Below are 17,814 nucleotides of genomic sequence, written 5' to 3' on the forward strand. Positions count from 1 at the left end.
TTCTGACCCCGCAACCCCTTCCCTCTTGAGCCTGACCCCTGGAAAAGGGTAGAAAAGCCCGTTCTATTTGCACCCGAGATATGCTCTCCCAGCCAGCTTCCCCATTAGTAAAGATGCTACTTTAATCTGGCTAGTTATGTCTATTGTTTGGTTGGAAACATCATTTGGGGGTTTATTCCAACCCTCCAACATGTCACTTCTTCATTTTGCTTTGGTTTATGGCCACTGGCTGTAGGATTCAGAGACCTGGGCCCCCAGGGGCTGGTCCGAGACTCTTCTGGAGTTGTCATCCCTCCTTTCCAACATCAAGATGCTTTTATCAAGCTGATGTGCTTTAAATCCTGATGTATCACCTTTCCTCATCAGTCCTTCTCTGAGGTCTGAATTTTGGGGTGAGCTGAGTTTTACCCACGCCAGAACCCTGATCCTCATTCCAAGACGATCATCGTTCTCCTGCAGTTTCTCAGCATCAGGAGCTTTGACATGTTGAGCCAGCCGATTCTCTGTCGTGGGGAGGAGCCATCCGCAGGATGTGTGCAGCGTCCCTGGCCTCTACCCACTACCTGTCCGAAGCACTCCCTCCTCCCCTGCCAGTTGTAAAGCCAAAAATGTCTCCAGACATTGTAAAATGTCTCCTGGGGGACAAAATCGCTCTTGATTAAGAACTCCTCCAGAGGAAAATGGGCAAGGTGGAGGAGGGGCAGAGAAGGGCCTCGTCTTTCTGGCAGGGAATGTGTGGGCCTCCCCGGGAGGCAGCGCATGAGCTGAGCCTCGTAGGACGTGAGTTACTGAGCAGTCAGGGAGAGGAGTTCCGAAGGTACCATCAGGGAGGTGGTCATGATCCTCTGTGGCGTGTTCTTGACTGAAAACACATTTTCTCCCACAGTCTGTGCCCTCACACGTTCCAGGGATCGCCTGCCAATGCCTGGAGCTCCCTGCCTCAATTCCTTTGACCATTCCCCGTGCGTGGGCTCCATGTCCACACGCCCAAATCCTACCTCTGCCCGTTGCACGTGCTGTGCAGTGCACCACCTTTGAAAAGACTGGATTTCCAAAACAAATTCCTCTAGATGCAGGTTACTGTTTCTTAAGCACCATGTCCACACTTTGGATAAGAGGAGGCGTAGGTAATGCTGAATACACTGGATCGGGTATCGTGGAGAATTTTAGGCATCACTTCAGATTGTCATATGGTAGATTGTCAGCTGTTGCAGAGTCATTTATGAGAAGCGGCCTACTTCTCTATTTCACCTGGGATGTGACTCATCTGGGAACAAACAGATCCAGGAGGGAAGGGGGAGGGAATCTGCAAGGAGTATGGAAGCATTTGACAGCATCCTTCTCCAGGATGCTAAACTCCAGGGTACCAGTGGTGGGGGGTGAGTCTCCCAGCAGGGGTAAATGAATTGCATAGACACGTTGCTGAGTTTGGCCATTTATTGATGCCATACATGGCAGGCTATGATTATAGTCTGGTTTTAAATACTGAGGTGCCCAGCAGGGCGCCCCCTTGAGGCTGGGGCTGGCAAAGCAGCACAGAGATGCAGGGAGACAATGGGTTGGGACCATTACATCACACAACCATTCTGGAGGACAGTGACAGATAGAATTGTGCTTCCCAACCATGTTTTTAAAAAAGTGATATAACTTAATCAGCATGCTAATAACATCAACAATACTTGAATCAGCAATACAAAAACGAGGAGTAACATCAGACCTGTTGGCCGAGTTGTAGCACCAGGCAGTTCACATCACGTGTTCTCTCTTGAAAGTGAGTCACTGTGAGGTGGGCACCAGATACGCTGTCCCAGGACTTCACCCTGAAGTCGGCAGGGGGAGGGGCCGAGACCCACGGCCCCTGGGGTAGCAATGTGTAGCTTTCAGGCTTAGAGGACTTTAGCCAACTGATTGGGAAATTATGATACGAAAGAAGATGAATCCCTCAGGGTGCATTTCAGAAATTTGATGATGCCTGTTAGAACCTTCACTGAATGTCTGAAAGCATCACTCGGGGATGGTTCTGCCAATTGGGTGTCAGGAGATAAGATGGAGGTTTGCTCTTGTTTCAGAAAACCCATCATAAAACCATTTGTACAAAGAGGCCACTGTCTGCATCACCAAATGATTTGTTTCACTGTTTAGTCTCTTGAAATATTGTTTTCTCATGGTGTTGAAGTAGGTTTTGTGTTCAAGAATTAACCTGACCCACAACCTTGCAGAAAAGCCCTAACTCTACCACCGTGGATGGCAAGGCGAACCAAACTGGGTCAGAGGACCGTCACGTGTTTGAGCACCGGGCCCTGGGGCAGCCCTGTGTGGTCCCTGGGGGACAAGCATCCGGTGTCTCTTCCTACCTTCTCAGCTGCTTGCTCAAGCTGGGAAAGAAGGACATGTATGAAATAAACCAACAATGTTGCTTCATGTTGGTCCCTGTGAGCATCAAAGAAATGGTGAGGACACCATCTATGTTCTTGCCTGTGGTGTCCCTGATAATCTGAGGCCCATCTCTTGGTACAAGCTCGGGGACCTATCAGAACCCAGATGACCCAGCGCTGAGTGGTTGTCAAGGTGACAACCACGTCAGCCAGCTCTGACAGCAAATGCTGTCTTTATCCTGGGGTTGAGATCAACAGCTGCCACACGACTGTCACAACACAGCCTCAATACAGGAAAAGAATGTCTGTGATTAGGGGCCATTACTCTGCCTTTGAGAAATGGGAGAAAGGCCTAAAATAAAGCACCTGGCCAGGCTCTCCCTGTCTTTCTACCACCTTCATCACATGGGACATAAATAACATTTGTGTATTGGGAAACCGAGCCTGGTTAAGTTTGTTGAGGTCAGCAGGGGCCAAGTTTGCTCCCGAGTGTTGCAAGACTGGCCATGGCAGGGCTGTGACGAGGTGCATGACCTGATGCTAGTACTGTACCAGGTCAGAACAGTCAGGTTCACTAAATCACCTTCCCTACCCCGCAGGCCTGCTCTGCACGTCGGCGAGTCTCTACGAACTGCCTCATTAGAAATAAATCAGGTTCCCCTCCACTCACACCACTAACAATTTAAGCCTCTTCTCTCTAAAACCATTATTTCACAAGAGATTGTCATTGCCAGCAATGTTTATATCAGAAGACAGAATACAAGACTGTAATTATTATCTAGAAATACATTTCCTGGCTTTGAGTAAATATTTCCACTTTCCTCTTGTTTCTGGTCTATCCTGAATTGCATCCCAACCCTAGTGTTCAATGTTCCATGGAAATTTATCACAATCATACATGTTAATGGCTTGAAAAAAATAAAAAGCACATAATACAACAGTTCTAAGCTTCTGGTAGCCAAGCACCGGAACTGGCATTGGCCAGCAACACCGTTCATTACACATGCACCAGAATGTGCCTGTGGACTCCCCGCGGCCGCATCTGGGCGCACGTTCCTGTAGCCCTGCCGCCATCTGGACATTAGCACCGTGTTTCAGTAGCACCACTCTGATGAACGGATGGGTAACTCAAGATACGGGACAGGGCGCCCGTGGTGAGCATTAGCTGTACCTGTGTATGAGTCCGCAAACGTGCTGCCTGTCACACAAAGGCCACATCCCTGCTGTCCCTCGGGCCGAGAGCTGGTTCTGAGGGCTGCTTTACCTGCCCACCCTCTCCGTCTGGGTTCAGTTCATGTAAATGCCGCCCCTCCCCGAAACCAGGGCATTCGCCTTGAATTTGAGACCAGAGCCTACTCCGGCTCCTTGCCTGTTTCTCCCAAACAAAAGACCCTCAAAAGACCCCCTGCTGGGATCAACGGAGGGGTTGATCATCTTTACTTCACTTTTGAGCAGTTTTTCTCCAGACTAGAAATGTGTACTAGGTGCTTGTGTTCCACACAGTTTACCCGCTCCTTTGAAATATTTTAAGCCGGAGCACCCTTCTCCCAGCTGTGGTGGGACCAGGCTCCCTCAGCTGCTGTGAGCAAACCCCTAGCTGCTGAGCTGATGACAAGGGTGGGGCGAGGAGCAGGCTGAGGAGGGAAAGGCTTTCCTCCCAAGGAAAGGAACTAACTATCCCAGGAAAGTGGGAAGAATAAAGTGTAGCTGACCCTTGAACAAGGCAGGGGTTGGGGTGCCAAACCCCATGCAGTTGAAAACCCACATATTTAACTTTTGACGCGCCCCCGCCCCATGTAAGTTTCCCTTGGTAGCCGTGGGGTATTGGTTCCAGGACTGCCCTCTCCCCCCTCCACACAGACACTAAAATTCGTGGATGCTCAAGTGCCCTATATAAAGTGGCACAGAGTGGTGCCATCTACCCTCCACATCCACGGACCCCCGACTGCGGATGGAAAACAGTACAAGTATTAGTTGGAAAAAATCTGTGTATGAATGCACCCATGTAGCTCGAACCCGTGTTGTTCAAGGGTCAACTGTTCCTTTCATTTGCCTTTTAAGAATGCCCACAGGAATTATCCCCAGCTCAGAAATGTCTTCTGTAAAACCTAAATCCCTTACCTTTGCTAAATGTGTAGTTTCTGCCTGCTTCCTCTGCCCAGACACAGGGTCTGCACGGATTAGGGACAGACTGAGGGACCGCACAGCACTTTCTCTTCCTCCCTAGTTGAATACTGGGTGAAGAAAGGGCCCTCCACCTGGATGAATTAAGGGATGTTCCTACGAGCTCTCCCACGGTATTTTAAACAGCAGCCATCTCCAGCACAAGTGGGTGGGGAGGATGATTCCACCAAGGTCAACTAACAAGATACTTTGTTCCTTGGATAAGTGCGGCTCTGTTTCCTGATACTTTTGAGGTAGTCTGGGGAAAATCTGGTTTCTTCATTTTTCTCTTTGAAGGTTGAAGAAAAGACATCATTTCACAGACATGCCTAATTTGGCACCTTTCCCGGGAGCTGAGCCCAGGAGATGCCTCATTGTCCTGGCTATCAGGGAGCAGCAAGTGTGATAGAACCACCCTAACTCGAGGGACTGTGTGTGGCTAACGGAACACAGTGGGTTTTGTTTTGTTATTACTCCAAGTTGGACATGAAATGCACAGAACAAAACCTCCAGGAGGTGGCCCCTGGGGTTGGAAGAGGTCATGGTCAGCAGGCTGCAGCAGTCTATGGTGGCGGTGGCTTCCTCTTGGACTTAGGATGTGTTGGGGTTTTTGAGCGGCTGTGGCTTCCTCGGCCTTTGGGAGTGGACGGCGTGTGCCTGGGAGCATGACAGGCAGCACTGAGCCCGCACGGTGGGCACAGAACATTTCTGCATGGTTTTCAGGGTCTGGCAGAAACCGGCCGATAAGTTGTCTTTGGTGCAAAGCACATCTGTGGGAGGAGAAAAAAGTTAAGAAAATACCAAAGGTTATCCTTTGTAAGTGAATGAGCACAACTTCTATTAATAATGGAAGACTTTATATGTGTGTCAAGAGAGGTTCCGTAACAATCCATAATAATAGCGGACGTCCGTGGAATCTGTCATGTACCAGGCACCGTGCAAAGAGTTTATATTAAACTGAACGCTCAGTGATGATTCTTCACGCCCCTGTGGCCGTGTCCAACATGCTCCCTTGCCACGGTCACCTGCTGGGTCATGAATGCTGCTCTACTTCTGCACTTTGGGCTCAGCTCTGTGACCTGCATTGGGCAATGGGACGTTAGTGGACACGACGATCCCTGTGGGGCCTCGGGACGTGCAGAAGCATGACCCTGCCCTGATGAGCTTCTGCCATCATTGTGAGAACATGGCTCGGGCGGCCACTGAGCCAAGGAGAATGAGAGACTTACGAAGCTGACTGAGATCAAGCCAACAGCTGGCAGCCAAGCCAACCGAGGCCTGGCTAGCTCAGCTGCACCTTAGCAGACCTGTAGATGCAGGACAAAAAATACACGATGATGGTTTTAAAGCCCCGTGGGTGGAGGTGTTTTGCTCTGCAGTATTGTTATGCAGCTGAATGCAATGGTTACGTGCATTGGTTCATTCAATCTTCACAGCAGCACTGTCAGGTAAATACAATGATTCTTGCTGCTTTACAAGGGAGGAATGTAAGACCTACTGAAGTTAAGAACTTGCACAATGTTATCTAGCTGCTAACTGGCACAGTGAGATCTGGACACAGGCAGTATTGATCTCACAGCTCTTGCTTTTATCCATCGTACCATTTAGAGAACCAAGCAATCACCCGGCTGGCCAACCACCCACTGCTTTCCGAGCATCGCTCAGCAGAGTGAGTAATGTGGTCCCTGCTGTCTAGAAATGTACCATGGAGGTGAAGGCATCAGACACACACAGAAAATTCCCATCACAAGTGTATAATTAGTTAACTTGTTCTGCTCTAACTAGCTCTGGCAAAAAGTTCCTTAACTGGGGGATGGGAGGGTCCTGCTTTGCTCACACATGAAGCAGGGAATTAGAGCAGATTTCTCAGGAACCACCACCACACAGTCTATGGGTGGGATGCAGACCACCTCACCCACTAACTCCTGGTCGGGAAGGAATTCAACAAGGTCCAAAGCACAGCTTTCTCTTCTGTAAAGGGAAATTGTTTCAAACTTTGCACAAGTGCCTCTCTGAGCTCAGGCTGTCTTTCCTTTTCCTTTACAGAAAAAGATTTGAATAGTCGCAAGGGAAACTTTGTTCACAACCAGGCATCTTCCTCTGTAAGTAGAACTGCCAGTAAAAGTAGAAATCGAGGTAATACCCTTTTTTACTCGAAACCTGGGATGGTGTTTTTGCCTGTCTCTGCTTTTTTCACCTGCAGGTCATAAAGGAAAAAAACCCTGCTTTTTATCTCCTCAGAACACATCATTCCTTTGACAGTGGCCTTTTGTATTTACGAAATTGATGTCTTCTGTTATCTGTGAAATTCCCTTTTGTGAGAAAATCTGAAGTGCCCCTGAGAACAGGTAACGTACAATGCTCCCCGAACCCCAACCGCTTCTCTGCTCACTCTTTCCTTCCTCAGGCTTCTTCTTATGCCCACTGTAACAATGCGTCTCTCCTAAAGTCCCACAGGAAACTTTGGTACAGGCTCTGACACTTGAGAAAGAGGATGTGTTCCAGCCGAGCGTTCCTATTGAGGAAAGAAACTCGAGCTTTTCGTCTCCCAGGTCACTCCCCGCCAAGCAGCTGGTGTTCTCTGTGGAGCCTGGGCCATGGGGGCTGCCATTCAGAACAGGGAAAGGATTCCTTCCTGCACAGAAACCTGGGTGGAGGGCTGCCCCAGGCTCTCAGCCAGCCTCTCCTGAAGCCTCTATGGATGGCGGACGGAGAAGGGGCATTGGCGGTAGCTCTTTGCCCCCCTTTTCTGCCATGAGTGTGTGAGAGCTCTGGGACTCCTTCAGAGCGAGGAGGCAGAGGACGTGTGAAGTCTGAGCTTGCATCCCTTCCCTCCGCCAGGCTCCTGCTGGCCATGGTGGGTCGCACACATCCCCTGCATCCCAGTCTCCGGAGGGGTATGGTTACTGCTGCGTCATTTGCTCCAATGTGGCACTATGACCTGACTTGAACTGTTGACACGTGGAAGTCTTTCCTGCGAAGGGCCCAAGTGCCATCTCTCTCAAGGGTGTCTTCCATCACAAAAGGGGCCTCCCAGAGACCCCCAAATTTCAACCCTGTGGTTGGTGGAATTGTGTCCTCCAGTTTGTGTCTGCCAAAGTCCTAATCGTTGGTAACTGTGAATTTGGGAATATTTATTCATTTATTTAACATTTTATTTTTAATCATACCTGATTCAATATTTATTCACCTCACCAAGTGATCAGTAAGCGCAATAGTTCAGTAACTGTCTGTCACTGGCTGTAGTTACTGTGACATTATTGACTCTGTTCCCTATGCTGCACGCTACGCCCCTGTGACTTAGTCTATAACTGGCAGTTTCCACTTGGCAAACCCCTCCCCTCTGGCAACCATCCATTTTTTTCTTTGTGTGTATGAATTTCTGTTTCATTTTGTTTGACCATTTGTATTGTTTGTTTTAGATGCCACATATACATAAAATCATATGGTGTTTGTCCTTCTCTGACTTACTTCACTTAACATAATACTCTCTAGTTCCACCCATGTTTTCCCAATGGCAAGAATTCATTCTTTTATGGCTGAGTAAGTCCACTGTATATATGTACTTCAGTTTCTTTATCCAATCTTCTACCAGTGGACACTCAGGTTGTTTCTGAATGTTGGCTATTGTAAATAATGCTGCAGTGAGCACAGGGGTGCATATATCTTTCTAAACTAGTGTTTTGGATTTTATCACATAAATACCAAGAAATGGGACTGCTGGGTCACAAGGCAGTTCTGTTTTTAATTTTTTGAGCAACCTCCATACTGTTTTCCTGCATCAATTTGCAATCCCACCAACAGAGGAGGGGGTTCCCTTTTCTCCACATCCTCTCCAACACCTGCTGTTTGTTAATTTACTGACTGCAGCCATTCTGACACATGTGAGATAGTATCTCATTGTGATTTTAATTTGCATTTCTCTGATTAGTGATGTTGAGGATCTTTTCATGTCTGTTGGCCATCTGTATGTCTCCTTTGGAGAAATGTCTATTTAGGTCCTCTACCCATTTTTAAGTCAGATTGTTTGGTTTTGTGTATATGTTAAGTTGAATGAGTTTTAAAATATATTTTGCATATTAATCTCTTATTAGATGTATCATTGGTGAATATTTTTCCCATTTGACAGGTTATCTTTTTGCTCTTTTGCCTCGCTGTGCAAAAACTTTGTAGTTTAATGCAGTACAATTTATCTTTTTTTTTGTTTCCCTTGCCCAAGGGGCTATGTTAGAAAAAAATACTACTAAGAGAAATGTCTTGAGATTTTACTGCCTGTGTTTTCTTCTAGAAGTTTCATGNTGATGTTGAGGATCTTTTCATGTCTGTTGGCCATCTGTATGTCTCCTTTGGAGAAATGTCTATTTAGGTCCTCTACCCATTTTTAAGTCAGATTGTTTGGTTTTGTGTATATGTTAAGTTGAATGAGTTTTAAAATATATTTTGCATATTAATCTCTTATTAGATGTATCATTGGTGAATATTTTTTCCCATTTGATAGGTTATCTTTTTGCTCTTTTGCCTCGCTGTGCAAAAACTTTGTAGTTTAATGCAGTACAATTTATCTTTTCTTTTGTTTCCCTTGCCCAAGGGGCTATGTTAGAAAAAACTACTACTAAGAGAAATGTCTTGAGATTTTACTGCCTGTGTTTTCTTCTAGAAGTTTCATGGTTTCGGGTCTTACATTTAAGTCTTTAATCCATTTTGAATTTATTCTTATATATAATGTAAGAAAGTTGTCTAGTTTCATTCTTTTGCATGTATCTGCCCAGTCTCCCTAGACCATTTATTGAGGGGACTGTAAACCATTGTATATTTTTGCTCCCTCAGTCATAGATTAACAAACCATGTTTGTTTCTGAGCTCTCTATTCTGTTCCACTGATCTATATGTTTGTTTTTAGGTCAGTACTATGCAGTTTTGATTACTCTAGCCTTGCAGTTTAGTTTGATATCAGGTAGCATGATACCTCCAATTTTATTCTTCTTTCTCAAGACTGCTATAGCTATTCTGGGTCTTTTGTGGTTCTATATAAATTTTAGGATTATTTGTTCTAGTTCTGTGATGTCACTGGTATTTTCTTAAGGACTGCATTGAACCTGTAGATTGGGGTAGTATAAACATTTTAACAATATTAATTCTTCTAGTATACAAGCATGGTGCATTCTTCCATTTATTTATGTCACCTTCAATTTTTTTCATCACTGCCTTATAGTTTTTAGAGCACAGGTCTTTTATCTCTTTGGCTAAATTTATTCTGAGATATATTATTCTTTTTGATGCAATTGTAATTGGGATTGTTTTCTTAGTTTCTGTTTCTGATAGTTTGTCATTTGAGTATAGAAATGCAACAGATTTGCCCTAGCTGGTGTGGTTCAGTGGATTGAGCACTGGCTTACAAACTGAAAGGCCACTGGTTCGATTCCCTGTCAGGGAACATGCTTGGGTTGTGGGCAAGATCCCTGGTTGGGGGCATGTGAGAGGCAACCAACTGATGTTTTTCTTGCACATTAATGTTTCTCTCCCTCTTTCTCCCTCCTTTCCCCTTTCTCTAAGAATAAATGAATAAAATCTTTCTTAAAAAAATTAAAGAAATGCAACAGATTGCTGAGTACTAATTTTGTATCCTGCAACTTTACTGAATTTATTATTAGTTCTAGTAGTTTTTGGTATACTCTTTAGGGTTTTCTATATACAGTTTCATGTGATCTCAAAATAGTTATTATTTTTACTTCTTCCTTTCCAATTTGGATACCTCTGATTTATCTTTCTTGATTGCTGTGGCTAGGATTTCCAGTACTATTTTGAGTCAGAGTGATGATAGTGGGCATCTTTGTCTTGTTCCTGATTTTAGAGAAAAAGCTTTCAGCTTTTCACTGCCAAGTACAATGTTAGCTGTGGGTTTACCATATACCTTTACTGTGTTGAGGTATGTTCCTTCTATATCTAATTTATTGAGAATTCTTATAAGGATGTTGAATTTGGTCAAATGCTATTTCATTTCCGCATCTACTGAGGTGATTATATGATTTTTGTCCTTTATGAACCATCTTTGCATCCCTTGGATGACTCCCACTTCGTCACTGTTGTGATCTTTTTAATGTATTGCTGAATTTAGTTTGCTACTATTTTGTTGAAGTATTTTGCATCTATGTTCATCAGGGATATTGTCCTGTAATTTTCATTTTTTTGTGATGTCTTTGTCTAGTTTTAGTATCAACTGGCCTCATAAAATGAATTTGGAAACTTTCTCTCCTCTTTAACTTTTTGGAATATTTTGAGAACAGGTAAACATTCTTTGAATGTTTCATAGAATTAACCCATGAAGATGTCTGGTCCTGGACTTTCATTTATTGGGAGATTTTTGATTACTAAAAATGAAACTGAATCAGTAATTGGTCTGTTCAGATTTCTGTTTCTTCCTGATTCAGTCTTGAAAGATTATGTTTCTAGGAATTTATCCATTTCTTTTAGGTTGTCCAATTTTCCGCCTATAATTTTTTACAGTATTCTCTCACTTCCCTTTGCATTTCTGTGGTGTTGAATATCACTTTTCCCCTTTCAGTTTTGATTTTGTTTGGACTCCCTCTTTTTTCTTGATGAGTCTGGATAAAGGTGTATCTACTTATCTTTTCAAAGAACCAGCTCTTAGTTTCATTGATCTTTTTTGTTTTTTTTTTTTAATGTTGTCTCTATTTCTTTTAATTCTGTACCAATATTCATTATTTCTTTCCTTTCACTCCCTTTGGGCTTTGTTCCTTTTCTAGTTCCTTTAGATGTAAGTTTAGGTGGTTTATTTTATACTTTTCTTGTTTCTTGAGGTAGGTCTGCATTGCTATGAATTTCCCTTTTAGAACTGCTTTTGCTATGTCCAAGGATTTTGGATTACTGTGTTTCTATCGGCATTTGTCTAAGATATTTTTTATTTCCTCCTTGATTTTATTGTCATTGTTTACTAGCATGTTATTTAGCATCCATTTGGGTTTTTTTCCAGTTTCTTTTGTAACTGATTTCAAGTTTTATACAGTTATGATCAAAGACGCTTGACATGATTTCAATTTTTAAAAAAAATTTGAGACTTGTTTTGTAGTTGAATATACGATCTATCCTGGAAACTATTCCATGTGCACTTGAACAGAATGTGTATTCCAGTGATATTTTTTTGGTAGAATGTTCTGTAAGTACCTATTAAGTGCACCCGATTTAAGGTGTTATTTAAAGCCATAGTTCCCTGTTGATTTTGTCTGGATGATCTATCTATTGATGAAAGTGGGTTGTTAAAGTCCCCCATTATTGTAATCCTGTCAGTCTCTCCCTTTCGGTTCTTCTTTGGGAGAACTGCTCCAACTATAGGTAAAAATTTCATGTGTATGTGGAAGTGAGTTCAAGGTCTTCCTATGCTGCCACCTTGAACTGAAAATTTGGAACTATGTCTTTGTAGATGTACCATGATGCAAATTAAGATGAGGTCATAATGAAGAAGGGTGAGCCCTTAACCTATCATGAGTGTTTCCCTATAAGAAGAGCCAGGCACACAGAAGAGAGAGCCACACGAGGACAGGCACACAGAGAAGGGGAGGCCAGATGGTAATGGTGGCAGATGCTGGAGTGACGCAGCGACGGTCCCAGGAAAGCCACCGACCGTGGCAACACCGGAAGCTGAGAGGGAGCACGGCCCTGACAAGACCTTGTCTTTAAACTTCTAGCTTTAAGAACTGTGAGAGTCAATTTCTGTTCTTTTAAGTCGCCTAGTTTGTGGCAGTTTGCTAGGCAGCCCTAGGAAACTAATGCGCCCCCTTGCCCATGACTATAATACAATTTATTGAGCCCTTAACACACACTGGGCAATGTGCTTGACATGTACTGTCTCCCTTGATCCTCAAAGAAATTTACTTATAAATATTTTATTTTTCAAAACTTAGCATTCCAAAGAAGCTTAGTAATTAGCCCAACAACACATGGCTGGTGTGCAAGAGGGTGGCACTTGTATTGGAATGTTGCCTTAGTGCCTTCAAAGTTCTGCTAACCAGAGAATGAATCTCTTGAACTGACAAAGGGGGCGGGGAGGGGGTACCTCATGGATGGGTCTTGCCTGACCATAAATCTTCATCTGCTCAACAGAGGACCTCCATTTGTCAGGTTAGTTCAACACCCCCACGGGACTGAAAAAGGCTCAACCAAGCTGGGGAGCCTGCCTGATTTTGGGAACCATGAGATCGTGAGCCCCGATTTTTAACAGTCCTCAGGAGTCTTGGAAACATGCCGAGTCCTGGGATCCTCCTGTTGGAGTGCAGGGGACTGGAAGGAAGAGTGGAGGACAGGGGTGATTAGTATTGGGAGGCTTATGTGCCAGGCTTATGTTTAGCAGCTTCTTTAGACAAGGGCTCTGAGGCCAACACCATGGCAGGGCTGAATTACATCAGTTCTCATTACTGTAAAACAATGAGGGCTTGTGGTATTCCTCAGCCAGTTGGATCCCAGGCACAATGCTTACAATTAGGGGTAACTTGGAGAAAAGACCTCAATTTGCCTCTGCCTTTTCAACAGGAAGCAGACTTGGACATTTAAAGGGACGGCTATAAGCCTGTTCCCTTGCTGTCAGGCGTGCTTGGATTGAAAAGATAACATTTTTGCCTGTAAAAGAAAGTTGAACAATTTCGAGATTGTTGGCAAAAAAAGTTTCCATAAGGCTTTGGCTTTTTGGAGGCAAGGGACAGTCATGCTCATTTCTATAGCCTAAGTTTTTAATACTCGTCTGAGAACACATGTTATTATCAGTGATATTTGCTGAATAAATTAATGGATGGTATCGTTTTCATCTGAAAGAATATTCTCCTAGAAAAAGTCGGCTGGCTCAAATGGTCACTAGTGTTGACTTTGGGTCTAAGTACTGTCTCTATTATTATTTTTCTTGTCTTTACCCTTCACTTGCCAAATTAAACAAAAACCCAGGAAGAGTGTGCATAAGGATTTTACTTGGAATTTTTAATCATTATAATGCACTATGTACAATATAGCTAATACTTAGATATTTTATTACTTAGCCCAGGTACATGAAAAGGGTTTTTATAGTCCCAACTATGAAAATGATTTAGATTTTAAGTCATTAACACTTTAGATGGCACCTAAAGGAAGTATAAAGGCCTGGAGAAAGAACCTTTCACGCATTCATGTCCGATCTTACAAGATGGACATAGGGGGCTTGTTTATTGTGATGGCTGGAGGGCTAACAAGAATCTGGGCATCTAATGACTCATTTTCCAAGGCACAGCAGACAGGGTGGGTGGTTGGCTTTTAAATTAAGAAATTTCTCACAGCTGCTATTTCAGGTTGTTTCTCCACGAGTCAGCATGGCTCTGCCTTCAAGAGAAGCTAATAATTAATTTTTGTGCCCTGAAAATTGTTGGTGAGTGGAATTCATTGTTATTTACATCCACTGCCAGCCAACTGTTAATTGCCATCTCTTCCATGTTTTGATTCAAGATAAAAAATTCCAGGGATGCATTTAACCCAGTTTTGATCATTGAAGATTATATTATCCAGCAATCAGTTAACCGATTTTAAAATAAGTGATATTACCAGGCACGTTCCACCACGATGGTGCAGCTACTTCAGCTATATAAATTAAATCAATACAACATAGGATTCTACTGCCTCAACATTTTATTTTTAAATATTTACACATCTTCATAATATGGCATCTGTATACTCTATAGTGTGCCCGCCACCCAAAGTCTAGTCTCCTTTTCTCATTACATATTCTCCCCTTCACTTCTGAAAACTACCATTCCACTGTCTGCATCTATGAGCTTTTTTGTTTTCTGTTTGTTGCTTTGTGAAATCACACAGTTCTTGCCATTTTTCCAATCTTATTTCACTTAGATTAATACTCTCCAGATCCATCCATGTTGTGGAATGGCAATATTTCACCATTTTATGGCTCAGTAGTATTCCATTGTATATACATACCACATTCTTTTTATTTTTTATCCAGTCCTCTGTCAAAGGACACTCAGGTTGTTTCCATGTCTTGGCTGTTGTAAATAATGCTGCAGTGAATATAGGGGTGAATACAGTGAACACTTTCCAAATAAGTGTTTTCAAAATTCTCTGAAAGAGGGGTTGCTGAGAAACCTCCATACTGTTTTCCACAGTGGTTGTAGCATTTACATTCCCACCATATGGGTATGTATGAGGTTCCATTTCCCCCAACACTGATTTCTTGTCTGCCATTCTAACCAATATGACATAGTATCTCATTGTGGTTTTAAATTTCATTTCCCAACATCACTAATGTTGACCATCTTTTCACATGTCTGTTGGCCATCTGTATGTCTTCCTTGGATAAGTTTCAATTCACATCTTCTGCACATTTTTAATTGGGTTGTTTTTTAGTTGCTGAGTTGTATGAGTTATTTATATATTTTGGATCTATTAATCTGGCACTGGTATCTTAGGGTCTGCAGCAGTAGGTGCTGAGGTGCCAATACACATTTTCAAGGGACTCATTAAGGAAAATCTTAGAAAACCATCAGGGGAGAGGGGGAAGCAAGACAGAAGAGAGCGCAAGCACAGCCAGGCTGCCAACTACGGCACAGTCCAGGCTTCAGCCCGGCCCCCCAGGGGACCTCCAGGGTGTACATTATATCTTATTGGAAGTGTCATTGCCAAATGTCTTCTCCCATGTGTTTGGTTGCTTTTTTGTTTTGTTGGTTTCTTTTGCTGTACAGAAGCTTTTCAGTTTGATATAGTCCCATTCATTTATTTTCACTTTTACTTCCAGTGCCTTTGAGGTCGTTTGCAAAACCCCTTAAGATTAAGATCCGTACGTAAGTTTAGTGCCTATGTTTTCTTCCATGTATTTTATTTGATTAGGTCTTATATTCAAGTCTTTAATACATTTTTGAGTTAATTTTTGTGTATGGTGTCAGGTAGAAGTCTAATTTTATTCTTTTGCATGTGAGTTTCCAGCTTTCCCAGCACCATTTACTGAGAGACTTTCCTTTATCCACTGTATGATTTTGTCTCCCCTGTTGAGTAGTAATTGCCCATATATGTGTGGGTTTATTTCAGGGCTCTCAATTCTGTTCCATTAGTTTGTGAGTGTTTTTTTTCTATCAATACCAAGCTGTTTTGATTACTGCAGCTTTGTAGTATAGTTTGAAGTCAAGGCATATGATATCTCTGGCTTTGTTCTTTTTTTTTTCTTCTGAGCATATCTTTGGCTACAAAGGGTTTTGTGGTTCTGTACAAATTTGAGAATTTTTTGCTTTTATTTCTGTGAAAAATGCCACTAGGATTTTGATAGGGATTACATTAAGTCTGAATATTCCTCAGGGTATTATGAGCATTTTAACAATATTACTCAATGCTCATGGATTTCTAAATCTTTCCATTTCTTTTGATGTCTTTGATTTCTTTTGATGTCTTTTAGTTTTCAGTGTACAGGTCCTTCACCTTCTTTAATTTTGTCCCAAAAGGAAAACTGAGGCTCAGAAAGTCAAATAACTTGCCAAACTCACATAGACAGAAAGGGGCTCCTATGGGATGCAAACTCTTGCTATGTGATTCCGAAGCTGGATTCTTTCCACCTCTGAGGAGTTATGGCACATGAAAAGTGGAAAGGAGACCTGACTTGACATTCTGGCTCAGACATCACCCCGCCGTGTAATCGCAAACTTGCCACGAAACCTCTCCAAGCTGCATCTAAGCATACTTCCCATGACAAAGGTAACCACGTAGCATTTCAATGGGGATGCTCTTAGAAAGTGAATGCTGACTGTAATAGACAACAACCATGTTTCAGCATTCAGATCTCCCTCCTTGGATTTTTTGGTCCATGTCTATGTGTCCTCTCACCCCCACATTAAGTCCCAATGTCCCCATTCTTTAGCCCCTAATACCCAGAGACTCTGGCTCGTTCGGAGGATTCCCCACAGCCTACTGAAGCTGCTCTGTCTCTGCACACAAAGAGCCTTAAGGTCTACAAAGTCACTTCCCCTGGGGTACCCGTTGGCCAATGCCTGAAGAGTGGGACAGCCCAGCTCCCTGGCTTCAGGAGCAGACAACTGAGACATAACGTACACCCTGGAGCTCCCCTGGGGGGCTGGGCTGAAGCCTGGACTGTGCCGGAGATGGCAGCCTGGCTGTGCTTGCTCCCTCTTCTGTCTTGCTTCCCCCACTCCCCTGATGGTTTTCTAAGGAGGTTTTTCTTAATGAGTCCCTTGCACACACATTTGCTTCTCAGAGTCTTTTTGTGTGGAACCTGAGACAGTGTGCAAGATTGACAGGAAGGGCCATTCTGTACTTGACTGAATGGTTTCTGAGAAGGGCTGGAGTGTCTCTGAAAAGGCTTTGAGAAGTGATTCTCATCTGGGTGTGATGACATCAGTGTGAACCTGCTTTTGGAAAACTCAGAGAATTGGAGTCAAACCTCACCAGGTCAGGCAGCTTCCTCCCAGGGACACTGGCTGGCCCCTCCGGCATTAAGACTCCTGGCTCAGTAAAGGGGACTGATTAAAACTATGCAGAAATTGCATCACGCAGGACCACTTATTTGTGAAAAACTCCCCTTGCCCCTGTGCGAAGCCATTCACTCACCAGCACTCTTCCTACAGGCCTGCTGGTTGCATTTTTGGAATTCGGGAGGTCTGGGTTCATGATCGCACAGGCATTGGTCTTGACCTTCAGTTTTATTGCCCTCCGAGGAAACACAGCGGACAGTCCTCTTCTGAAAGCCACCTCCGCAGGAAGCGGTGCACTGGAAGAGAGGGGCGCATGAAAAAGTCAGAATTCTTCCCCAGACTCAGCTGGGAACGCCAGCAGAATGCCCCTCACTCTCGGTGGTCAAGTAGGGAAACATCTCGATGATCAAGCAACCTTGTTGGAGTCGCAGAATAAAGGCACTAATCGTTTGGAGATGAGAATTCATGAAGAATCTATGCTATAGATTGTGTCGACTCAAGTTGTTTAATTTATGGTTGGGTTCTCTGTGGAATGTGTACAGAGGTTGAATTACAAGTAAAATGGGGAAAAAATCCTATCTGGACCCTGGTGCTTCAGTAATGCAGTTTCTCTGAAATAGTTTTGATTTGGGGCTGGAGAGCAAATGTGAGGAAGGGAACAGAGCTCCAAAGAAAAAGTAGGATAAAAAGGGAAGTGGGGAGGCAAACCCTGGGGGAACGGAGAAAATTTGGATGGACCTAGTGGGACCGTTTGGTCTCCAGTCATTCTAACAGACAAGGTCCCACTGTCAGGTCACAATGTAGCCGCCTGCAAAC

At 43.6% G+C, this 17,814-nt stretch overlaps 1 protein-coding gene across 1 annotated transcript in view; it reads right to left on the minus strand.

Annotated features, from left to right (window-relative positions):
* Positions 1–1,848: 1,848 nt before the first annotated feature.
* ADAMTS12 (ADAM metallopeptidase with thrombospondin type 1 motif 12) overlaps positions 1,849–17,814 on the minus strand; it is a 213,689-nt gene continuing 197,723 nt past the window's right edge. The window contains exons 22-24 of the mRNA XM_037063137.1: positions 17,135–17,294; positions 3,428–5,308; positions 1,849–1,858 (exon numbers count right to left, since the gene is read on the minus strand). Coding sequence (XP_036919032.1) covers positions 5,130–5,308; positions 17,135–17,294 — 339 coding nt within the window. The 3' untranslated portion in view covers positions 1,849–1,858; positions 3,428–5,129. The remainder of the gene's footprint in view (positions 1,859–3,427; positions 5,309–17,134; positions 17,295–17,814) is intronic.

Source organism: Sturnira hondurensis, unplaced genomic scaffold, assembly GCF_014824575.4.
Source record: "Sturnira hondurensis isolate 20B ecotype Veracruz unplaced genomic scaffold, ASM1482457v3 Scaffold0014384, whole genome shotgun sequence".
Taxonomy (NCBI): domain Eukaryota; kingdom Metazoa; phylum Chordata; class Mammalia; order Chiroptera; family Phyllostomidae; genus Sturnira; species Sturnira hondurensis.